At 39.2% G+C, this 25,361-nt stretch overlaps 3 protein-coding genes across 11 annotated transcripts in view; 1 reads left to right on the top strand and 2 right to left on the bottom strand.

Annotated features, from left to right (window-relative positions):
• Positions 1–497: 497 nt before the first annotated feature.
• Positions 498–12,257, bottom strand: LOC110383817 (nucleoporin Nup188). Of its 2 annotated transcripts, none has more exons than XM_049836495.2 (16): positions 12,094–12,256; positions 11,796–12,009; positions 10,959–11,563; positions 10,715–10,835; positions 10,366–10,479; positions 9,985–10,284; positions 9,397–9,905; positions 9,068–9,248; positions 5,456–5,720; positions 5,085–5,377; positions 4,693–5,001; positions 3,194–4,612; positions 2,989–3,110; positions 2,679–2,895; positions 1,640–1,843; positions 498–1,152 (listed from the first exon to the last, which is right to left on the bottom strand). In XM_049836495.2, the coding sequence occupies exons 1-16, from the start codon at positions 12,111–12,113 to the stop codon at positions 547–549; spliced, it is 5,499 nt and encodes a 1,832-aa protein (XP_049692452.2). In that variant the 5' UTR covers positions 12,114–12,256; the 3' UTR covers positions 498–546. The 2 variants fall into 2 exon arrangements, with proteins under 2 accessions (XP_049692452.2, XP_063899583.1); XM_064043513.1 differs by having other exon boundaries at positions 929–1,152; positions 1,483–1,843; positions 12,094–12,257.
• Positions 12,258–12,591: 334 nt separating this feature from the next.
• On the top strand, positions 12,592–14,284 carry Ak2 (Adenylate kinase 2). The gene is made up of 4 exons (XM_021344792.3): positions 12,592–12,745; positions 12,861–12,995; positions 13,240–13,476; positions 13,745–14,284. Exons 2-4 carry the CDS (start codon positions 12,894–12,896, stop codon positions 14,132–14,134), a joined length of 729 nt encoding a protein of 242 aa, XP_021200467.2. The 5' UTR covers positions 12,592–12,745; positions 12,861–12,893; the 3' UTR covers positions 14,135–14,284.
• A 2,170-nt stretch (positions 14,285–16,454) lies between these two features.
• The window catches only part of LOC110383845 (guanine nucleotide exchange factor DBS), a 76,388-nt gene continuing 67,481 nt past the window's right edge, over positions 16,455–25,361 (bottom strand). For 6 of the 8 annotated variants that reach the window (XM_021344766.3, XM_021344770.3, XM_021344769.3 and 3 more), the window contains exons 13-20: positions 24,523–24,708; positions 23,974–24,165; positions 23,445–23,570; positions 22,522–22,719; positions 21,531–21,736; positions 20,941–21,106; positions 17,717–17,849; positions 16,455–17,604 (exon numbers count right to left, since the gene is read on the bottom strand). In XM_021344766.3, the coding sequence (XP_021200441.3) occupies positions 17,507–17,604; positions 17,717–17,849; positions 20,941–21,106; positions 21,531–21,736; positions 22,522–22,719; positions 23,445–23,570; positions 23,974–24,165; positions 24,523–24,708 (1,305 nt within the window). In that variant the 3' untranslated portion in view covers positions 16,455–17,506. Of the gene's footprint in view, positions 17,605–17,715; positions 17,850–19,844; positions 20,093–20,497; positions 20,527–20,940; positions 21,107–21,530; positions 21,737–22,521; positions 22,720–23,444; positions 23,571–23,973; positions 24,166–24,522; positions 24,709–25,361 lie in introns of those variants that run through there. The other 2 variants (XM_021344772.3, XR_002430112.3) reach the window with 2 other exon arrangements.

Raw genomic sequence — 25,361 nt, forward strand, 5'->3', positions numbered from 1 at the left:
TTTTTTTTTTTTTTTTTGTCGAGGGCACGGGTACGTACTCTCTATCTCTTCTCTTATTTAATCTCTTATGTAATCCCCCTTGTACTCCTATTATGTATTTAGTCCTCTTATGTACTCCCCCTTTTTTTTAGCGACGTAAAATCATCAAATGACCCCTCCCGCTGTGGGTTAGCAGCGGTGAGGGAGTGTCAGACTTTTACTGACTAAAATCGTCGTGTTCCGTCATAGGCCTTTTATGTACCAGGGCCGCGGTATCTCTTTCGAACAACCCGCAGCCCCGGCAGGCCTTGGCCCTGCTGGGCCCCGCTGATGTACTCCCCTTGAGTTCTAATTCTCGCACATTTTTATTCTATTTACTTTGAAAAAAAAAAAAAATATTTTTACGTATTTTATCTTCTTCTTTGTACTAATCAACATTATATTAACCAGGTTAACATACTGGTGAAACATTAGTAAAAAAAGCAAGTCTATATTGAGGATGAATGAAAATACGTATAAGCAGAAAAAAAGGCATTTATTTCATACGCTTAATACAAAAATGGAAAATTATAACTCTGTTTGACAAATGTAAAGGAAAACTACTGACATGAAGTGAAAGTAATCTTCATCATTATTAATTTGTACATCAGTTAGGTTAGAGTAAGCAGGTTCTTCGATTTCTTGTAACGAACTGTCTAAACTTTCATCGCTATCCCTGGTCGTCTCGGCCCAAGACACGCGTTTAGAACTTCGAGCAGTTTCCTTCTTCTTATCGGATGTCGGTGTGGAATGGGACACCGGAGAAGGTGGGCCCTTAGTTGGTGTCTGAGCACATTTGTCGAGGTAATGTTTTCGAAGTATATACTCGCGCATTGAATCGTGGGCCGCCCTTTTTGGAGGTGGTGGTGGGGGCAGCGTTCTGTCATCATCGTTATCACAATTGCAGTGGGTCCCCTCTTTCCTGGCTTCTTCTATGCGTTTTGTTTCCTCTTCGTTGGCAGCGAGAGGCCACGCACCGAGCTTATTACGTACAAGGTGTGGCCGTGCGTGAGCAGCACACAAGATGCGTTTGCGCACAAAATCGTGGAACATGGTCAGCTCAGAGCTCAGTTCGCGACGGATGAGTTGCTTGTGTCTTGTTGGAACACTGGGGTCTCGTACTGCAAGTAGGGCCTGTGAAACAAATTGGAGTGTCAGAAAAGTAGCATAAGGGTTTAGAGTGTAAATTTATTACTATGGCTATGAAATGTTGTATAAGTCTCGATATGTGATGATGTCCTCCGAGACCATTATCGGCTACGGCGTCTGTTCTAATACATGGAGATCAGCCAACTGCGCAGGACATATTATAGTGCACAAGCATTTGCGCAGACGCAGGTGCACTCACAATTCCTTCACTCTCTGCGCCCGATGGGACGGCAATCCGATACTCGCGGAGAGAGATCAGGCGCAGGACCGACATTTACGTGCTCTCCGATGCCCGGGTCTTAATATGTACTGTACCTGCGAGGCGAGCAGCGTGGCGCTGGCGTCGAGCGCGCCGGCGACGAGGCGCTCGTCGAGCGCGGGCAGGCTGGCGGCGGAGGAGATGCTGGTGAGCGACTCGCTGCGGGCCGCGCGGCGCTCGGCGGCCGGGCTGCCGCACGAGTGTGTACTGTACCTGCGAGGCGAGCAGCGTGGCGCTGGCGTCGAGCGCGCCGGCGACGAGGCGCTCGTCGAGCGCGGGCAGGCTGGCGGCGGAGGAGATGCTGGTGAGCGACTCGCTGCGGGCCGCGCGGCGCTCGGCGGCCGGGCTGCCGCACGAGCACGCGCGGCGCCGTCCGCGCGGAGACCGCGACCCATAACCCTCCTCCGAGTGGTATGCCTGACGTGCGAAAGTCACACATACATACATATTTTCGTCTCAATCATAATGAGACAGGTAGGTATAGGTTATAGTCCGCGCGGAACTAGTTGGCCGCGCCTTAGGTATGTGAGCGGTGGGGCGGAGAAGCGAGAGCACTTACTGTCATTACTCAGTTAGGCGCCGTACTTCGTGACGGCAACACGAGTTGACATTTCTGGCTAGTTGACACAAAACGCACATAAGATTGCAATAGCGAGATGAGTCCGCCGATGAAGACAATTCGATTTTCTTTAATTGGAAATAATATTTAAAGTGCATACTAATAATATTTAAACATTATTTCATATGTCATTAAAATATGTCAAAATAATTTCATACTAAGTGTATGAAATTATTTGTTTTTGGATTATTTTACTATTAATTACACTATAATTAGATAGGTATATTAATTGTTCTTTATTTAATATTTTTATTAATTGAATGCGATATCTCGAGATTGGTCATCACTGTCTAATCTAATGTGCGTTGCGAGCAGATGTCAACCCTCCCCTCACCCCTGTCGCCACCTAACGCCAACAAGTGCCGCGCAGACTATAGTACATACAATATACAATGGAGTCAATTCGTGACTTTCAAACTACTACTGCGACAGGAAAATACTCAGTGTAATTTTTGTAACCGAATATGTGCGCTCTCGAACGAACTTTTTGCGAATGCAGTAGTTAGTCATCCTATCATACGTGGCATAGTTTCTGAGTTTTTGCGAAAACAGACATAAAGACGAATGGCTCCGTAGAACCGTCAAACATCTGTTCTTCACCAATAGCTTATTGTATAAGCAGAGCCAACTTACATGATTAAGAGATCTGGTGAGCAGACATATGGCGGACACCAAGGTTCCGAAAGTGAGCTGTGGGAAAGGCTCATAGGATATCTTGGGTGCTCCGAAGTGTAGCTCTACGAGGGGCTGCCAGCGCTCCAAGTCCAAACCAGGGTCGGCTAACAGCGAGAGCAACTCTGGACTGAATGACAGGAGGCACAGTGTTGCCATGTGCAGGATCTCTAGAGTTCTGGTAGAAAAAGAAATCGCTTAATCCCCCTTAATTATTATTAATCCCTTAATTAATTATTAATTAATTATATATAAAACCTAGGTATCTTACCTATGTAGTACATTAGGATTTTGGCTTTGTGCGTCTTCTGTTGGCGGGAGTGCCGGATCCGCAGACCGACGTGAGCGCATCATGAGTGTCACACATTGGTATAGACACGCGCTTATACTTCTCTATAGAAATCACAACAAAAATGAAATTTGAAAAATCAGATAAAATGGTAATTTAAAAAGTTAAAGTTGTGAGAATAACTTACCATAATCCCCGTCAAGGAAGTAATATTCTGGATTCTCCACCTTGCTTCAAACTTGACCAACTGCACAACCAAGTTAAGGGTAGACGCGCACAAGTTCAAAGCATCAATGTTGAATACCTGCCGTGGCAACAGCACCGCTTCAATCAGATGTTCTAAATGCACCCCAACGAATGTTATCGCATCGCTAGCGAAGAACTGACCATGCTTCATCACCATCATAGAAATGAAGTCTAAACTGTAAGCGTACACCCGCCACCATTCCTGCGGCTTCCATGACGAGTCCCCATCGAACTTCGGCGGCAGTAACTGCAGCCATAGAAACTGGTCCACATCACTCATGAGCAAATCTTTTGAGAATGGACCCCGGGAGTATGCAGTGAGGCATCTTAGAGCAGCCAAAGAAGTATGATAGTGACGTCTGTTCTGCAAACACGTTTGGAGACAACAGAGTATCTTGTTGATAAACCTGCTGGATTGGAACCATTGAGAGAGTCCTGAGAACATGTCATCGTACAAGTCTAAGCACTGCTCCAGCATAGCCAGCGATAATACCACTGGAGGAATATTCTCGTTGACTGCGTGACCATTCACTTTAGGCTCAGCAGGTTTCGGATCATCTTTTATATCATCTAGTAGCTTTTCAAGCTCTAAGCTGTTGATATTAGTCACCGATCTTATAATATTCTGTGCTGTCACACTGTTGGCCTTAATTTCATAGTCCAAGCTACTTATAGCCACAGTACATATTGAAAGTATGGCGCGAATCGCTCTTGGGTGCAGGCATTCGTAGACGATAGCAGTGTTTGTCAGTAAGTTGTCTACTTGCTTGGCACTTGCTTTTCTATTGTCAAAACAGTCATCTTTCCAGTTTGCTAGCATTATAACGTACAGTTCTGCTAATATGACGACTAGACGTCCGTCTTTCAAATCGTCGAGTTCATTTAGAAGTGCGCTCATGCAAGGCGCGACCATTTTAGCTTTGTGAGCGATATTTAAAGTTATAGGCAGGCACTTGCAGAATATAGTAATGAAATCCTTCCAAGACGTCAGTAGTCCAAGCCACACAGGCACTTTATCGACTGCTTCTTCGCCATCGGTTCTACCATTGAAAGAAAATATGTAGTCGATCCATCTATCTAAATGCTTCTTGTTGGTATCAAAAAATTGTTCCAGCATTTCTTTCAAGTTAGGCTCGAGTTTGTCTCTGGACACGAACAGTTCGATGCCAAGCACATTGAATATTTGTGAGTATGTTCTGAGGCCCGGTTGGATTTCACTGAACAGTGGGCTGGTCATGTGCTCCCAAAATTTGGGGTTCTCACGTAATTTCTTGACTAGTATTTGCATATTGTTCTTCCATAATGCATGGAACAGAGCCATGATACATGATAGTAAGGGGCTGTGGAGTAATTTTGGGTTCTGAAACGAAATTAATTAAATACATTTTTGATTACAATGTCTTAACTAAAAATAAATGTTAAAAAAGGATGATTACTTACGCTCTTCACAGTTCCAAGATAATCAGCCATATAACCTAAAATCCCTTCAAAACTGTCATCCGTCTCAGGTTTCTTTTCCTCTGCTTTCTTTTCTTTATCATCTTCCCCTGTATCCATCTTATGTTCATGGTTCATCATAAAGAACGCCTCTGTGAGTCCCGGTTGAGTGCCAACACAGGTAGCCACGAATTCCAATATGGCGACCTTCAAACCTATAGTTTCGTATTCGTCTCGGAGGCGATCGAGGAACATCACACGGACTTGGTAGGCGGTCATATCTAGTGACGCAAAGAGGGACATTTGGAAGCCCTAGAAAAAAAAGAAGTAGGTATTATAAATCATTGATAATCTTCTATTAAGTTTAGGTCCCGTTTTAACCTTTTTTTACTTACATCAGCGAATTTCTTGAGCAACCGACAGCTTAACACTGGAAGGCTCTTATTAAACGAATGGTTGATATAACTGGTGACTCTCGGAACAACCTTCAAAGAATCTTTCTGCTTATTCTGTGCGAAGATCAGATGTTCCAAAGGCGTCATTTCTGTGGCTTCCGTCACCATAGTTTTGAGACGAAGCGCGAATATTACTATAGCTACACATCGTTGAATAGTCGATATGTATTGAGATCCAGTACCAGATATCCAATTTGTTTCGTTTCTTATAACGCTCTCTAATTGATCATTACCTGAATAAAATGAAAAGTAAATATGAAAATTATATTTTGTTTGATTTTAGAACTAGTTTAATATGGAATAATACATACCAACAGAAATAAACTTCAACAGTTCTAAAGCATTCTCAGTGTGCAACAAACTGTATACGCAAGTCTGTTTCAGCAATAAGTTGCATGGACACTTAGTGTCTTGCAACACGAGTGTCAAGAAATTGGCACAACGTTGTATCATGTCGCGGCGTTCCCGAGTGTTGCTGTAACGCCAACTGTATACATTCGGAAACACTTCTCGAACAATTAGTATAAGGCCCGGTAGAATTATTTCTTTGTTTATACGTTCATCATCTGATGCTTTCTGGAAAATAAATCGAACATAAGACTACTATGATGTGATTATAGGAACAGAGACATGGCTTGATGACACCGTGAATGATGGCGAATTATTTGACTCCCGATACATTATTTATCGTAGAGACAGAGCTTCTACTCCTCTTGGTAGTAAAAAAGGAGGGGGTGTACTGATCGCTGTTTCTAAGGCGATAGACTCATCACGGGTGGCAAAATGGGAATCAGATGCTGAAGATCTGTGGGTCAAGCTCAAAACCCGCAGTGGAACTGGCGATCTATACATCTGTGCAGCCTATCTGCCACCACCTGTGCAGCTTGGCCTTCTTGATTCGATCCTGAACAACGTGGAGGCAGTGATGGAATCAGCGCGAGGAGATGTAATAATCGCTGGGGACTTCAACCTCGGTTTCATCGACTGGAGCACGGATAACACACTCTGCAACTCACCGTGTACAATTGCTGGAAACTTTGCGAACAGATTAGGCTACACACTGGTCGATTTTATGTCGTCAAACAGCATTACGCAAATAAACACTGTTAAGAACTGCTACAATAGAACTTTAGACCTTATCTTATGTAACTTCCAGGGTGGATCTGTCAGTGAATGTAAGAATCCAATGTCGCTGGTCGATGTTCATCACCCTCCTCTCGATATCACCATTAAAAATATTTCGCCTGCAATACTAAAAAGTAAGTGTTCTGTCAAATACAACTTCTGGAAGGCCAATTATGTACTTGCAAATGAAAGGTTGAGGAGCATCGATTGGGCACGTTTGTTTTCGGGTCTAGCAGATGTGGACTTGATGGTAGACGTATTTTACGAACAATTGAATCGGATAGTGGATGAATGTGTTCCTAAACATAATAGGCAAAATAACAAATTTCCTGTATGGTTCTCGAAATGTTTGATTAGACTCCTCAACGAAAAGGAAAAATTAAGACTTCGTTTTAAAAAATACAAAAATCCCAGGGACAAATACGAGTACCGTATATTGGAGGAACGTTCTAGAATCATGATCAAAAGTTGCTACAGAACGTATGTCACTAACACTGAAGATAATATCAGATTGAATCCGAAGGCATTTTGGTCATTCGTTAAGGCCAAGAGAGCCAAATCTAATGGCATCCCATCTGAGATGTATTGGAACGGGAAAATGGCAACTTCTGGAGAAGAAGTAAGTAAACTGTTTGCCTCACATTTTTCTGCCACCTTTGCATCTCCAACCGGTACAGCTGCGACACAAACAATGTCCAAAGAGTACCCTCAGCTTGCGCTAGGAAGCCATTATTTCACAGAGCGAGACGTTCTCAAAAGTTTAAAAAAACTGAATATCTGCAAGGGTCCAGGGCCGGACGGTATACCACCGAATTTCATAAGGCAGTGTGCCAAACATTTAGCATTACCGCTCAAACTTATTTTTAATAGATCCCTTATGTCTTCTAAGTTCCCCGAGCAGTGGAAAATCGCACACGTAGTTCCTATATTTAAAAAAGGGGAGCCTAATGATGTTGGGAACTATCGGCCCATATCACTTCTTTCAATTTTCTCGAAAGTGTTCGAATCATTAGTCTGTCCTGTATTAACTTCGCTCATTCAAACTCAATTGGCTACGCAACAGCATGGTTTCCGTAACAATAAATCCACTGCCACCAACCTAGTCCAATACATTAATGATATCAGCAGAGCCGTAGACTACGGTGTGCAAGTGGACGCAATTTACACGGACTTTAGTAGTGCGTTCGATAAAGTAAATCACGTGCTTCTACTTCAAAAACTCGAAAAATACGGTGTGCATGGTCATTTGCTGTACTGGTTCGAATCATATCTTTCACAACGTCAACAGAGAGTTGTTATAAAAGGCTATCAGTCGCCACTTTATCCCTCAACATCTGGGGTGCCACAAGGATCGCATCTCGGTCCTATTCTTTTCCTTGTTTTTGTGAACGACATCATACACTCTATTAAAAACTCAAAATGCTTAATGTTTGCGGATGATTTAAAACTATACAAGGAAATTGAATCAGGTACTGACGTTGCTTTGCTACAGGTGGACTTGGACGCAATTCGCGAGTGGTGTCAAAGTAACATGATGACTCTCAACGTTAAGAAGTGTTATCATATTACTTTTACACGAAAAAAGTTGATACATCCTTCAGCATATCACTTAAACGACAAAATCCTTCAAAAAGTCGATACCATTCGTGATTTGGGAGTCCAACTTGATAGTAAACTATCCTTTATATACCACTTCGATACTATTGTCGCCAAAGCAAATAAAATGTCGGGGTTTGTAAAGAGGACTTGCAAGGAATTCCGCTCATGTGGCACACTCAAGGTTCTCTATAACTCTCTGGTGAGGAGTATACTGGAATATGCATCTCCTGTATGGAATCCCGCGTATCGTGTCCACATTGACAGAATAGAACGCATTCAAAAAAAGTTTACGAGATACCTCCGCTTCAGATCACAGACTTGTGATCATGAAGCTGATTATCCTCAAAGGCTCCGCCATTTTGGGATGAGCTCCTTGGAGCAACGAAGAAGGTGCTCAGACTTAGTTTTCCTTTATAAGACCCTCCACAATTTGGTGAATGTACCGGAGTTGTTTTCGGAGATCAGTCTAATTGTGCCCCGCCGTACCTCATTTAGATCCAATTTTAAAACAGAAACATTTAAAATGCCTAAAAAAAGAACTAATCTTGGTCGTTCAGCTCCCTTATACCGGTCTTTGTCTAGCTACAACAAGCTAATCACGCGTACTAACAATTTAGACATATTTTCAAACAGTCTGAATGAATTCATACGTAACATCCTCAGTTGTTAATCGATTTAATTGTTCATTTCTTTCACAAAAGGGTAATTTGTGTGACTTTATTTAATGCATTTTATATTGTACAACTGATTATTATTATTTTATTTTTTTTCTAATTTATAATGTATATTTTTTGTTACCAATTTCAATCTTATCCTCTAAATTTTAATTGTTGCTATTAATGTAATGTCCTACTGTATCTGTTATTGTTTTAATTTTTTTTTTTTCATCATGTAATTCCATTTTTTATTTTTTCCACATTAATGATTAGAAGTGCTGTGCACGCCTATAAGTGACGAATTCACCGCAACGCCATTCAATATAACTTAATACCTAATGTAATGTGTTAGTGAATAAGTCGTTGGTGTGTCAATAAATAAATAAATAAATAAATAAATAAATACTGAACGAATTTGAAAAATTCTTTCACATTCGTTCTCGTGTAACACAAGCTATATTTTGGATACAAGAAGAATTTTAAGTGGGACTTAGTTTTGCAGGGAAACTATCAATAAATCAATGAATAACGGAGACAACATACCTCATAGAAAGCACAAAGCAGATCAATATAAGCTCCCAAGAACTTGTAAGTGCCACTCAATTGTTCTATAGTGACTAAGTAAGACCCGACAGCCGCTGAGTCAAAGGATGCACCATTTGCATATTCTTGGTACGTCAGTTTCTGGTTTATAACGCGCGGTAACAGTCCTGTGTTTATCAGTCTGAAATATGGCAAAAGAAGTTATATAACTTATAATAACATGATACATAATTGATTAAATATTAGGAGAGATAGTATTTATTTAGAGTACTGGGCACTGGCACATTAGAAACATATAACATTTAAAATAACTTAAAACTACTTGTTACCTTAAATGGATCTCCTTAGGAAATACAGGCACCAGTGCAGTACACACATCAAGGCATTCAACTAGAAGGGCTAGTGGTGGCGCGTCCGCTCTCATAAACCTCACAAGCACATCAAACACTCCCTCGCTCGGCCCCACCAAACTCTTTGGTATCTCTTTATCAGCTACCAGCGCTTTTAACACACCCTTTAATACTTTTGTACCCTGGTAGATCCTTTCTAGAGTCACATTGATATTATTCTGATGATGCTGTTTCCTATCCATTGCTTTCTCAATCTCACTATTAAATACAGTCCAGTAAGAATAAGGTGTTCGGAAGTGAATCATTGTGGCTTCTTTTCTTTCCATTATGGTGGCTTTAGACCCCATTTCGATGCGATATGAGGGGTCCCCGAGAGGGTAATATTCTCTGCCTATGATAGCATCGTCATCTCGCAGTGACATTACTGGTACCGCATTTGGATTGTAGATTTCTGTGTACACTGGCAGATTCTTGAGCTCGTCTAATAACTGTTAAAAGAAAATATATATAAAAGTTTTTGTTTGTATTAAATAGATTTAAAAATTATATCAAGGTAAGTGCACTCACATTCAATACACTGCATTTTGAACCTTGAGCGATTCCACTAGCTAAAATGGATAGAGCATTAAAGTTGAACGGAAAGTATTCCAGAGCTGTATTCCACAGTGACACAACTCCACAGTTGTCTTCTCGTTGGTGCAGCTTCCAGAACTGACAGTTGATCTCGGGAGCCGACAAGAGGTGTGAACACAGTAGCATGATGCCTGCTTGGTGGCTCAAGGTACCATCACCATCGAACTTGTCGCACAGATCGTTTAAAAGTCGGAATACCCTTTGTCGAGCGATGATTGCACATTTTGATTTATCCTGGGCACAAATGTTTAATTTATAATACAACAAGATAAAAGTGTAATGTTAATTCATTAAGTGTAACTAGAAGATACTTACATTAAATACAGAACTATTCAGCATTTGCAAGAGAAACTCGAAGACTTGCATTCTCAGAGCTGTAGCACCAAAGTGTTGATATTGACTCTCAAATAATTTTACATGGTGATCACTCTGAAATAGGGTTAAAATATAATTTATTTCTTCATGACTACATAAAATAAAAAATGTAATATGTGCAAGGCTGATTTCAGCCAGCTGCACAGGACATATTTATAGTACACAAACATGTGCACAAATACAAGTGCAATTACTATTCCTTCACTCTCATAGCCCGATGGGATGGTAATTTGACACAACCGGAGAAAATAAAAAATATGTAAGTAAGATCAAATGCCATGAAAACTACCTGAAGAGTGAGCATCATCCAAGTGATGAGCATGGCACTGTGCTCAGGATTCATGTGCAGCTTTGTGAGTTCACTCTCAACCACCTCCTTAGTGCCGTCGATCCAACCTGACAAATTGTTGCTGGAATAAAGACAGTTAAGGTCAAGCAAGTAGTAAAGGCAGTAATTAAAATACAATTTTCACTTATATTTTGTCAAAAATTGAGAGATAAATGTAGTTTTAAAGAAGATATATTGTACTTACATTTTCATACTGTCTGCAATAACCATAAAAATACATACTTCCATGTACATGATTCTCATACAAGCCTCCCTGTGCCTCTCCTCTAGAAGCTCACTGTAACCCTGGCTCTTACCAAACCCATGTTTCCTGAACAATGAGAACAGCCTGTTGAACTCACTCTCACTGAAGATATCTTCTTCAGCAATAAGCAACAGGATTTGTAAGATTGCCAGTTGCTCCCTCATATTACAATCAGCCCACTCCTGTCTAATATTTTCAATAGAAAAATCTTTCTGCATTCTTCTTGAAGGGGGCGCTGTGTTTAACAATTTTTCAAACTGAGAAATAAGTGATGTTTTCAAATTCTGCATGCCTATGTCTTTGATTATTTTCTTGAATTGCTCATTATATGTGTGATTGGGGTCATCTCTGAACTGCACAATGTATTGTAACAACTTGAGCATGAACAATCTCTCGGCATAGTAGAAAGTCCACACATTTGGCAGCAGGAATACTGGCCTGGTATCAACAAAGGCCACATTTTTCAGAGCATTTGCAGGAGTGCCATAAGATATGTCACACAGGTAATTTTTCATAATTTCCCATATTTGAAAGCAATCCACATCCTACAAATAGTAAAGTTTCTAGTATTAGTAAATCACCAAAACAATAGGTTGTTAAATTACCTATTAAATCTGTACTGTACATAAAGCATTTATTAATAATTGGCATCTGTGACTATTTACAAATTATGTGACCATTATTGTAGTCTTGGCCTGTTTAAGTTGTATGGTCTGTTGAAGGTTACATTTTCATTTGATTGTTTATTCAATGTGTTTTCAATTGGTGTATACTTACGATATAGTTCTGAAGCGTTTGGACCACACTCATCAGTTTGGTTTGGTCTGCATGTTTGCTTTGCAGCTGAGCAAAAGCTTCAGCTTTAAGTGGTTTATAGCTCGCTAGACCTTGTTTCAAGCACTCTACCACTTCTTTGTCACCAAGTACAGATGCTAATTCTTCATTCGAGAAGCTCTCAGATGTGGTCCAGCGCCATAATCGTTTCCAGTAACTGTAAGAATTAATTTTGATTCCATAAACAGTTTCGGTAACTAAGATGGGAAGTTATGCACGCGCACATTTCGGTTATACGTACCTTATGCCATTTACAGCCATAATTGAAATTTAATTGAAGAAATTAAGATTAATGAATCTAGCTTTATTATTTTGTTACATGTATTTACTGCATTTTAGGTTACGATTGCAAGCCATAATTTAACCGCCGTCCGTCAATCCGTCTGTCACTTTTTGACAGAACCGCACATGACAGAAAAAGGAAAAAGTCAAACTGTTTCTAAAATTTTATGGATGTATTCGTAAATAACAATAAGATTGGAAAAAAATACAGTTTCATGCCATAAAACAGTGCAACAAAATAAGCAGCATATTAAAGTTATAATGCATAATTATGTGCATATATAATAGATCGTGTAAACTGGATTAGCATTAAACAGAAAACAATGAAAACCAGTTTTATCTACGTTATGTTTTTGCTTTTCAGATTATTTTTTGAAAAGACTACACAAGTTATGATTGTTTCTGAATAGCTTTTTCTTAATTAGTAGATTCAGCTATAAGTATATTGATATAAATACAAAATTTGTAAAATTTTGGCAAATATTATTTTGGATTGTTGTTTTCTTTTGTTTATTATTTGTTTGACATTTGCATCTGTCATTCCGATATCGACCGACGTCACCACATGAGGGTCGGCAGCTTCACTCCAAATTATTATCAATTTTAATTTGGTTGGTTACCGATATAGAATTAATTAAGATAGCTAGCAGTGCACGTGATGCTTTTACTATAGACGAACGTATGTTCAGGGTTTTATTAACCATTTCATTCTTTTGTTGGTTATAGCTTTTCTTTCCCGGTGCTTCATTTACGATAGAAATGGCTCCAGCAGCTCCTGCAGTAAAACTTCAGCCCGATAATGACCCCATAGGCATCCGGGCTGTACTTCTTGGACCGCCTGGATCCGGGAAAGGCACTCAGGTGGGATTAGCATTAATGATCTTTGACCTTTAATCCTTAGACCATAACATGTTTATTTGTGACAATCTATAAGCGTTATAGGTCCCAATTATTTTATATTATGTAATCAATGTTTGACTATATGCAGAGGTTGTTGATTAGCAGTGTAGTTATACAACATGTTTACTGTTTATCTATTATTTGAGTTATATCACCTCACCTTTTTCTTGACATACATAATAACAAGACATGTTTTTGTTGCCAGGCACCTCGCCTAAAGGAGAAATACTGTGTTTGTCACTTGTCCACTGGAGACATGCTGAGAGAAGAAGTGGCGTCCGGCTCAGAGTTGGGACGTTCACTCAAGAAGACCATGGATGAAGGCAAGCTGGTATCTGATGAGATGGTTGTAAACATGATTGACAAGAACCTAGACAATCCTTCCTGTAAGAATGGTTTTCTCCTTGATGGCTTCCCAAGAACTGTGCCTCAGGCGCAAAAGGTAAATATATTTAATTACCTAATGCGTTTAGTAATTTTGATGTGAAAAAGTGCCAAAAACTAGCCTACTTTCAAAAAACGTTTTTCTCTGTGAAGACACACCCATTTATACTAAAGGTCAAATAAAATTTGAAAAATACTCCAATCAATTTCACAAGTTTTCTTTACTTCACGATAACAACTATCTGTAATTATTATCTTTGTTATCTGGAGCATATAAAATAATCATGACTAAGTTAAGTCTTACAAAAAATATTGTTTAATTTCAGTTGGATGATCTGCTGGCTAAACGTCAGACTGCTCTGGATGCTGTTATTGAATTTGATATCCAGGATAGTTTGTTGGTGCGAAGAATCACAGGAAGACTCATCCATCCGCCAAGTGGGCGCAGCTACCATGAAGAGTTCCACCCACCCAAGAAACCCATGGTTGATGATATTACTGGAGAGCCTTTAATTAGGAGGTCTGATGACAATGTTGAAGCTTTGAAAAAGCGACTTGCTACATATCATGCACAGACTGTACCCCTTGTAGACTACTACATGAGGAAAGGCCTACACTGGAGGATAGATGCTTCAAATACTTCTGACCATGTGTTCAGCAAGATTGATAACATCTTCAAAACCAGGATCTTTTCGAGGCAAAGGGCGGCCCAGTAACTTAGTATTTAAGAAAATGTTTTGTACAAATCTAATTTCCATATTGCAGTATGTTACAACTGTCATTTGTTTGGTTTAATGCTATTGTGAATCTATAACTATTTTAGAGACTATTTTTCTTGAACAAATACAGTGAACTGGAATCATGGAGTTGTTTGTTTGATTAATTAGTAAGATAAAAGTTTATCTTTGTAAAACTTGCTATTTGCTAAGAGAAGATAATTATTATGTGCAATATAATTTTGATAACAGAGTAATTATATCAGTTAAACTTAACAAACATAGGGAGTAAAAAGAAAACAGATGTTGGATTATAATGAGAACTTTATTGTTTTCCAATAACATATGTAGGTTGTTTAAACAACATGGTATTCAAGGTTAAGCTCGAAAAAAGTCTAAAAGTTATACACATTTTAGTATGTCAGGTTTCTTATAGATATAATATTGACTTGCAACTATTTCGTAGGTAATTCTGTTTCATAGAAAAAAGATTAGATAATTACAGGACAACACGATCATTCTGGGCACACATCCTGATTTTTTACTACTTATTCATAGAGAGTTCATAGTTCTACAAATAAAAGCCGGCAAGGTTCATTCACGGACACGATGGCGACCTACCCACTGACCGATTGCGGCAAGCGCAGCATACCTACTCAATCTAGATCAATTAATCCGTGTGTGCTATACAGTAAATCTTGTAACTATGTAGTTCTATTCCTATTTTATACCTACTCTTTTGACTAGTGAAAGTTGTTTCTGCTCATATAAATAACAATTCTGATTTCTGATCAATTTTATTGTCTTTTTTATTTGATTAACGCGGACTGCACAAAAAGTATGTCATACTTTTAATTTAGGTATAGCCAGGTATAAGTTTAGATAAAATATGTTGGAGTTGTGGGTGTAGAACACACTCTTTAGTTCTTAGTTCGTTTGGTGTAAACGCACCCTTATACATAGATTTTATGGATAGTTTAATGTTGTACAGATTTAAGTACGTATTGTTTTTGTGTAGAAAGTTGTAGGTACAGATTCACATATTGATCTGAAATTATCGTATATTACTAATAGTAATATTACTCGTTAGACTCTAGCTTTAGATATAAGTATGCCAAGATGGACATAAAGCCGTCGATAAGACAATAAATAGATGAGCGCGCCAAGTCACCTTTGGGATCCCAACCCATTCACAAGCTATCAGTGGCGGTACATGCATAACTATACATTAACTGCGACTTTATAATTAGCGACATACAATCGCTAATTATAAAACAATAGAAAATCAATTGTGTCTCGCGTTTATCTGCTCCGGCAATACAAGGGTTAACCTGAATCTGTGGTGTCATAAAAGTGCACTTCGCACATATGGACTTTGTGTTGTTGCAAACGCACTCATGTATATTCAAGCGAATGTATACGCAACGGAGCGCATTTCAATATCATCGCGCGTTTCAGTATCATATGAATTTTTACTTTATTTTCATTACTATAATACTTATTATCGCATGAGAAACAGCCCTACAAAACACTTTATAGGTAGGTACAGAAGAGCTTTTAAATATAGGTATTTTATCATCTAATTCTTTACGATTAGGAATAAATTATATGTAAAAATTTATAAAATTCATCACTGGGTAATTTCACAGCCGTATAGGTATCATATTTGCACTTTACGGAATCGAAATGTTGAAAGTTGATAATTTGGAACTTTAACGTTATGTGTAATTTTGGTACGTACAACGATAACAAGATAAACGTATGTGTGCTTTTCACTAGATATTTTAAAACATGGTATCTTATGATGATACATCTTATGTGGTAGGTAGTTGTAAGACATGAATCATTTATGCTATGGTATATCATACTACAATACGGCTACTGACTACAGCTACTTAGTTATAGCTGATTTAATCTACGCTTGAAAACGTTATACATGTCAACTGAGAAGTTATTGTTACTTTATTTATACACTTACTGCCTAAATAGGGGTGGTGATGAAGGTACTTACTGCACTTTACATGTGAGCATAAAACTAAGTGATGAGAACGGTAACAGTGTCCTGAAATATTTAAATAGGAAATAAATTATAGATAGATACAGATACTACCTACTATGATTAATAACTTTAATTAATGTTTTTATGAGAGCACACCTAATACCTAGACGGTTTAGTAAACAACCCAACTATCAAGTGAATATAGCTAAAGCACCACGACACTAGTTTTGTGATATAAATGTAAATAGCTGTAAAGTCAATGGAAGGTTATCAATGATAATGACTGTATGCAAGCGCAAAGGAAGTAAATAAAACACAAAATAAATGGACCGATTCAGTGTAATTGTGATCATTTTCAATAAGTATAAACGTAATTTTATACAAAAGAACAATTTATTATAATAGTAGGTATGTAGGTACAATTTATATGTAGATTTGACTTTATAATACAACAATGAGACAGTACCGAAATAAAAAAGTGATATAATCAAAAAATATAAAAAAGCAAATGACATTTCACGATATGCTAATGATAGTTACATGATCGTAAAAATATTCACGCCGACTAGCAAACACATTAACATTTATGTGCAATCCTCGAAGTAGGTTGGTATTTTATTATGCTAATATGTATTTAAATTTCTCATAATTTATGAAGATATTCCATCTAACGCCAGGTACAAACCATTTGCACCAAGTAGTGTATTAGGACACTGATAGGTATATTGTAAGTATAGAATGATATGAAAACTATCAATCATAAATTAGACATGTCTTAAGTCTTAGGATAACTGACGAATGATAGTTGTAAATATACCAATGTACGGTCCCTACAAAGGGAAAACAGTTCTATACAGACTCTGTCATGGGGAATTAAGACGTTAACACGAAAGAACACCGAAAGCTCAACTATTATCAAATAAATAACTATAGTTAAAAATAAACGTAGATTTATATACAGAAATGATACGATACCAGTCACAGCTACTTAACAACGTCCTACGCCACTATATATAGCTTTGGATAATCGTAACGACAACACGTTTGGGCTAAAACTAATTTACAATAAAGCTTTTTAGAACAACATTTACATACATTGAAAAATATTAACAAGTGGGGTTCGGGGCGTTCGCTACTGGTGCTGAAAACAACTTTAAGATCTACACCCTTAGGATCGTTTTTAATCGAATATGATTATGAAGAAGACATGTTGAGGCACTTGGTCTAAAAATTTACCAGGTAAATGTAGGACTCGTCTTCTAGACATATCCATATTAGAAGCTAACTGATCTAGTAGAGGTCGGGGAACCGAGGGGGTAAGGAGTAGGAGCACAGCGTACTGTCCTGCGACAGGCTGGTGAGTCGCGCGGCGCTCAGTGGTCGTGCAGGCGGTCGTGCGAGCGGCTCGACGAGCGCGACGTCTTGCGCTGGTCCAGGTACGCCGCAGGCGCCCAGCCCTCGCCCTGACCCGCTGCAGGACAAACAAGGACTATCACATTACTGTCATATACTTATACTCCAAAAAACACTTAAAACTGGGAATATTTTTCTAGTTCTAGTAGCATGTATGAAAGTGTACGTACCTGCGAGCCGCACGTACCACCAGCCGGCGCAGCCCACCTTGAGCAGCTCAGCGTGCTGGCCGTCGCGCAGGGACACCTCGCTGGGCCCCACGGCCGTGTAGTCCGACAGCGCCACCAGCGCGCACCCCACCGCCTGTGTCACACCGCGCTCAGTACCCACCTTCTCTCTACTACAGCCTTCAATTCCTACGTCACACTCCCAAAGACCACGCGAAGGTCGGGAGACGATTGACCTTCCCATGAGTAACCCCTTCCCACAAACACTCTCACAGTCCTACTGCTAACGTCTCCCGTTTTCTGTGGATTGTGGGGGAGTGTCACGTACGAATTTGAAAGGCTATAGCTAGCTCTATAATGTTGATTTGTTGATGGGTACGTATTGTTTCTCTGTACAGCTTACGTCAAATGACTTTGCCCTTCTGAAGTCAGCTATTTAAGTGATGTCTCGTTGATGTTCATATATTTTGTATGTAGTCATTTGTAGCCATCTTCTGGCAAATTTATTTGATGTGAGCTGTAGTTAACAATGATTTCAATTTCAATCGATACTGTCTTTTTATAGAAAATTGACGTGAACAACGTTTCGTTAGTTTAATAATTTGATAAGGCAGGCAAGGACTGAACTGAAATCATTCTTAACTTCTTAGTAAATGGTCCTCGCTAAATGCGAAAAATGTTTTGTTGTCTCTTTTTTTAGTCCATTGAAGGACAGAATATACCTAAGTGTGTTGTGTACTGTCATGAATCTAGCGTTGTAATGACTGTAGCAACCATAATGTAGTAGATATGTAAACACACCATCCATTTTGTACATCGATCAACATGCTTTCCTTCGCCACTGGTCAAACAGAGAGTGGATAGAGTCTCATTGACGACAACTGAACATAGAAACAGAGCAATGTATAGATGATGGTAGTTTTCCTCATAGGGGTGACATTTCTCCAAATTCTGTCCAATTTTAAATTAAAAACATTGTCTATTCCGTAAAAACTTGCTAACTACTCACAAAGTAATTTGACTCTATCCACAGAACACAAACATGCACTGTTATTGTAAAGTAGCTTTCTGTATATTTCCAAATAAATAAGTACCTTTAGTTTGACGTTTGACCAGACCATGCATGTTATTAAAGCGATTAGTAGAACAAGATAACACCGATATTTGTTAATGTTAGGTAAACAGGTCTGTAGATACCATAAAGATGACAGTCATATAAATTACTTTTAAAAGATAGATATGTATATTATTATATCGACGGTTTTTTATACATTAAAATAGGCGGGCATTACATAATATACTTAAGACAGTTGTCAAGTAGGGTAAAGTGATACTAAAACACTCCAGTAATGTAGTTATAGATATTCATAGATATACGTCCATAAGTCCAGTCGATTCGAGAGCTAATAATCTAAAAACTTACTCATTTTATGAGCTTAATTTTCAACATTTTACTTATGTATTTTTTAAATATTGAGTCTGCAGTTGACAACTTTTTCGTCCAGGTATTGTAATTAAGCTCATAACACGTTTTCAGTTTTAGATAGCATAAATAAATAGGTAGAGTTGTATCAGAAATGGTGTCACACTTAGTAAACCAAACATTACAGTAGAAGCTTTTGATTGCACGTCCAAAGCAGTGGTCAGTGAATGATGCAAGCTGTGATGCCGTGCTCAGCTGTGTCCAATCACGCTACATAATATCCTCTTTATCCTTGTTCAAAGTATATTACTATACATATATAAACTACTTAATACGAATTTTCTGTTCGATAATTATATGGGTACTAATTTATGTATTCTTTTGTCTTTTGATTTTTCGTTTCTAGATAACACATAAAATATGGATAGTAGGTCGATATTTTTTATAAGCGCTGATTATGCACTCAATTACATAACATGACATATAATTCGCTAGATATATGTATACACGTATATATTACATTATAATACGTTTATAACACGTGTTTCTACTAAATGTTTCGTGACATTGTAACACAAAGATAGAAATAAATAATAATATTTATCGACACTGATGTATATAACATTTAATTGAAGCAAGCATATAATTTAACATAAAACCAATAAGCACACTGACAATGAGTGACATAACAAACAAAACATGACTTACACGATAGTTAATGTTCAGCGAATACAACCGAAATATCCACGTTCTCTTTGGTAAGATAGTTTAAACTTTGGATATGACTCAGTCTCGTTTTTCATTATGTACAAAGGCTCCGGGGGGAGCATGGTGGTAAGTTAGGACATTCAGTACTGTGACACGTAAAACGTGGACGTGGCCTGTGCAGAGCCGGCCACTGAAAAGAACTGTACCATTCTGTGTATGGTACCGTTGAGACCCACGGCCTCCGCCACCTGTTGAACAACACAACGTGAGCGCGTCACGTGCCACTAACCTAAGGTTCAGTGCTGGTGTCGCTAAATCATTCGAAATCAACTAAAAGCGATGATTGCTAACTTAACGTTATGCTGTGAGGGCGTGAATCCTATTGGACTAGGGCAGGACGTTATGACTTTATCGTATGTCGAGAATTTGTAGTATTTACATCATTTACACGTCTAGATCTAAGTAAGCAGATACTGCAAATTCTCAGACGATGCGCGTTTGCTACCACCGTTTGACCAATATTGTAATCCCGTCTCCACAATTTAGATAGTAATGTTAACGGGAAGCATCATGTGCGTGGGGTTGCCAGCGTTGTCATGCGCTACCCGTGACTATTCAGCCCGCATTCCTTTAAAAATACACTTTACACTTACATAAAGAGTGGGTTTCACTTCACTCAACACTGCAAACCCAAAATTAGTTGGCATTAATTAAAGAGACCCACATTTTAGTAAAGCTACCCCTGACTAAGCGTTACACTACAGTTCTTTGTTAGTAGTCGGTATTGGAGAGGACATACTGACAATTACTGTGACTAGATATTATTTATTGGCAGGTAAATTACCTCGATCCCAAAGCTAACGACATACATTTCCCATACAGAAAACATTAAACAGAACATGACAATACAATATTATTCTCAATGTCTTTATCTCAATATTTAATTACAATAACAATTTGCAAATAATTCAAAGGATATTGATTGACTAAATATTTTCGTAAGTTCGGAATAGGTGGCATAGTGACTTGTGAGTAGTCTATGGTTAGTCAATCAAGGTCCGGTGTTGGTGGTTGTCCGGTGTGAGGTGGTACGTACCGGCGGGTGTTCGGGCTCGTCGTCGTCGTCGTCGGAGGGGTCGGTGGACCAGCACGGCTCGTCGTGCGCCTCACACGACGCCGTGCGCGTCGGGTTGGGGACGGCGCTCGCCTTCTGCGGCTGGCTCGGCGGGCCCAGGTCCCATGAACTCGTTTGTATTAGTGTTCTGTGGATGTTCAGTGGTTGTAAGATTTGTATCGTGAATTTTAGTTAATTCTACGCAGTCCGGTCAAGACAGGCACATAGATTTAAACAGACTGACAACGTTCGGAATAAATAGTAAGTTGTGCCAGCTAGATGATGAGGTAATTTGTCAGTTAATGGAAATTGAAAACAGATATGGGCATATTATGTACGTCACGTTTTTGTTTTGTGAAATAGGAAATCATTAAATTACTTCCTGTAAATTGACTGGAATATCTGACTCACATGGTTCTTTACTGACTAACCCATGGTGCTTCTAGAGCCCGCGGTAAATTGCGAGTAATTTGGATGGGGTCCTATACTAGGGGCACTGAGAACAATCTGGCCAGAGTCCTCTTGGGGCTTTGGAACTGTTAGCAATACTTAGTCCTGGTGTTGTTGCATACCTGTGCTGCGCGCTGTACTGGCGCACGCGCTCGCCCTTGAGCTCGTTGAGCTGGTCGAGCAGCACGCGCTTGACGCGCTCCACCCAGGCGCGCTTGACGTCGGCGCTCGCCGCCGTCAGCGTGTGCACCTCCGCGCGACCCTGCCGCCACACCTCGAACTTGCGCGGGTCGCCCTTCACCGACTCCGTCAGACCGATTTGTGACATCTATAGGGAAATCACTTGCTGAATATCTTGACCTTACAGTCCATGGGAGAGATGGTTGCCATACAAAACTAGACGTTATAGATCATGACAACATGAACAATCATGAAAAAGACAAAACAAAAAAAAAATGGAAGAAGAAAAAAGGGAGGAATCTTACGAATCATATTGCAATTTTACCTACGCGTTATTAGTTTTCGGTGAAAAATATCTGCAGCATAATATCGCAATACAATATTGCACCTCGTGACAACTAAAGCCGTTTCTAATGAGAATAAATTAACGCCTGCGTTGTTGACAATGAACCAAAATAATTTAGTTACTAATGACACTTGACTCATCCTCCGAGCCTTTTTCCCAAACTATGTTGGGGTCGGCTTCCAGTCTAACCGGATTCAGCTGAGTACCAGTGCTTTACAAGAAGCGACTGCCTATCTGACCTCCTCAACCCAGTTACCCGGGCAACCCGATACTCCTTGGTTAGACTGGTGTCAGACTTACTGGCTTCTGACTACCCGTAACGACTGCCAAGGATGTTCAATGACAGCCGGGACCTACAGTTTAACGTGCCATCCGAAACACAGTCATTGGTGTCTAAGATATACTTAGAAAGTACATACAAACTTAGAAAAGTTGCATTGGTACTTGCCTGACCTGGAATCGAACCTGCGCCCTCATACTCGAGAGGTCGGTTCTTTGCCCACTAGGCCACCACGACTTTACCAACACTTTTGACACTTGACTGAACACCAAAAATTCGAAAATAACAAAGAAAATACTTATTTTACCTGTAAGTCATGTTTGAAATGGTATGTCGCTTTATTGTGACTGTTCTTGGTAGCAGGCTTGCAGAATAGCATGGCCTTTTCGTAGAGGAAGATGTGTCGGCGACGCGGTCGTATGCGTAAGCGCAGGTCACGCTTGTTCTCCGACACCACGAGGAACGAGCCCTGCATCAGCAGCTCGCCTTGCTGGCTTATGTCCAGCTGAGAACATGGAAATCACAATAATATAGGTCATGGTGTAAATATAATGAGAACTTGGAAAATAAAATGTAGAGTACAGAAGAATAGCTATGTATAAACACAATACAAAAGTACGGTTGGGTTTCCACCAAGTCCGTAATATAGGTAACTTTACTTTTTTTTTTGTTTACAACGTACACGGAAAATTAAACTAAGTTGTATCAGTCACTTTTTCATAAGAAAATCAGTATTCTGGTAGGCTATCAATCTTACGAAAGCGGCAGTTGCCGACATGTAATTGAGTTATAACTGTATTGCATGTTGTACTGCAAACTGCAAACATGCATAAGCTAATGAGCTAATCCTCTGCTCTATAATCACACGCTTCACTAACTGTACCTTGATTTCGTATTATTTTGTACGCTAATGTATGCCTTATTAGCCATATTATTAGCGTGAAAATTAATAACTGTTTCCGCGGTTTAACTCACAACTATGATTGTGTCTAATATTATTTTGCAAATATAAAATTGATTGATTAGTTTTAGTTAAATAGCCCAAACTAGTGTAATAGTAAACATGTCTAGGAAACCTGGACAATAAAATCTGACATCACCAATCCGCATTGAGCAATCCTCCTTTCAATCAATCTAGAGGAGGCCTGTGTCCAACAGTAGGACAATAAAAAGACTGATCATGATGATGAAATAGTATCAATGGGTAAAAACATAAGGTTTAGAACTCACCGGGACGCCAGTAATGGCGATCTGATGCATGGAGTCATTGACGCACTTGAGTACGACGAGCATACAGTCCAGTGCTGACTGCAGGCCTGTAGTCATTGATCCGCATTCACTATACCGGAGTAGGTCCTGCGAAATAGATAAATAGTTCTAGTAAATATAATCGTATGAATCAAAAATGTATATTTCGATATTTTATTGAAAGGTAAACAGAGCAATATGGACGTGTAATTTGTAGTTTGGTTGATTGCACCAATCGTGAGAAAACAGGAGATGGGTAAATTGAATAAGCTATTAGAAGCTTCTTAGAATCTTGGCTTTAATGCGGAAATCTCTCTTTACGTGTAATCAATAACTTTCAAGACTGCTTTTTTATTAGAATTGTTAGTTTTAAAGATTAATAAATAAGAAAGTTTTAGTATTTTATCACTATGTACCAATGTCACCTACTCATTCAGGAGACGTATTGCTGTTGGCCCCTATTTTCCTGTAAAAGGCAGATTTGATCAAGACAGATCGCGGGGGTTCGTACCTTTAGCAGTAGCTGGTACTTGGTTATCCGCTGCACAGGCTTGAGAAGGTAGGCGGCTAGTGGCAGCTTGTGTCCAAGGCGCAACTGACATGCTTGCAGGAATAGATGTGTGTCCACTAGTGTCTCGCGTAGTCGCTCCGACCGCGGGATGTTTTGGCAGTAGTAGCTGTATAGCCGGAAGAATGTGTCCCTCTGACAACAAATAAGGTTCTATTGTTAGTATTCGGTATTCAAAAAGCCTTAGACGATACCATACAAATTTTCTAACTCCATAAGAAGAGGCCTGTATCTAACTTTCAGGTCAGAAATAAAATTGACGATGACGATGACTCAAATTATTGAGAAAAAAACAAGTTAAATGTGAAAGGGCCATCTTAAGTGGAAACGGAAAGGTTAAAGGAAGTAAACTGCAAGTTTCCCGATCCGGGCTGCTATTTCGTAATACAGGAAACCGGCTTATGAAGGTCTAAAATTGCATTCGAAGCAATACTACATTCCAAATTTTTCATATCAAGAATGAACGAAGTATTGAACAAAAGATAGACATACCTTTTCAACAAAACATAAGGCAACGAGTTCCGTGGCAGATATCGACTTTTCCAAATCCTTGAGGAACACGTCCTGGTGGAATGTGAACAGTTCGTGTAGGTTGCCGAACAATACGTCGGCCTGGCCCACTAGTGCTGCAGGCAACAAGTGCTGATTTTCTGGCTTTTCGATCTCTTCTTTGTACCCCTGAAATAATTAATAAAATATAAATTATTATCTTATCTGCAGCCTACGTAATTCAAACATTATTTTATGTTATTCATATTATATACTAGACTACCGGGTTGAGAAGTGACGAACAATGACTAATAGTATCACACCAGTCCTGCAAGCGTCTATCGTAGTCTTCATAAATGGCTTCTAAACATTTACATTCCGATGCCGTCAAACTGTGATTGATTTTCCAAAACATTGTCTTTTTCTTTAAAGTCTGTAGCGTCTCCGTCCAGTTACTTAGAGTTTGGTTACGATTCAAGCTTTGTGTTTTTAGTTTGTCATGATTTTTGCTTTGATTTCTGTTACAATGTTTTGAGGCATATGCATAACTGTAATGGTTATTATTAGTTGATTTAAGGCATTTGGTTGGTTTCCTACATGACAAGGTAGAATGTAAGCTTCGTACATAGCTATCGGTGTTACTAGTCCTACACATCGTAGAAGCTCGTTTACTGCTATGTGTGCAGTGGGAGATCGAAGAACAATGATCTTTTATCGTATGGTTCCACTCTTTCATTATTCTTTTATAATCTTTAAGGATGCTTGATAATATATCTTCGGAGCCTTTACTACTTCCCATTGTATTCCTTAACTCAGTACAACTGGATGACTTAAGCTGCGAA

Source organism: Helicoverpa armigera, chromosome 3 (genome assembly GCF_030705265.1).
Source record: "Helicoverpa armigera isolate CAAS_96S chromosome 3, ASM3070526v1, whole genome shotgun sequence".
Taxonomy (NCBI): Eukaryota; Metazoa; Arthropoda; class Insecta; order Lepidoptera; family Noctuidae; genus Helicoverpa; species Helicoverpa armigera.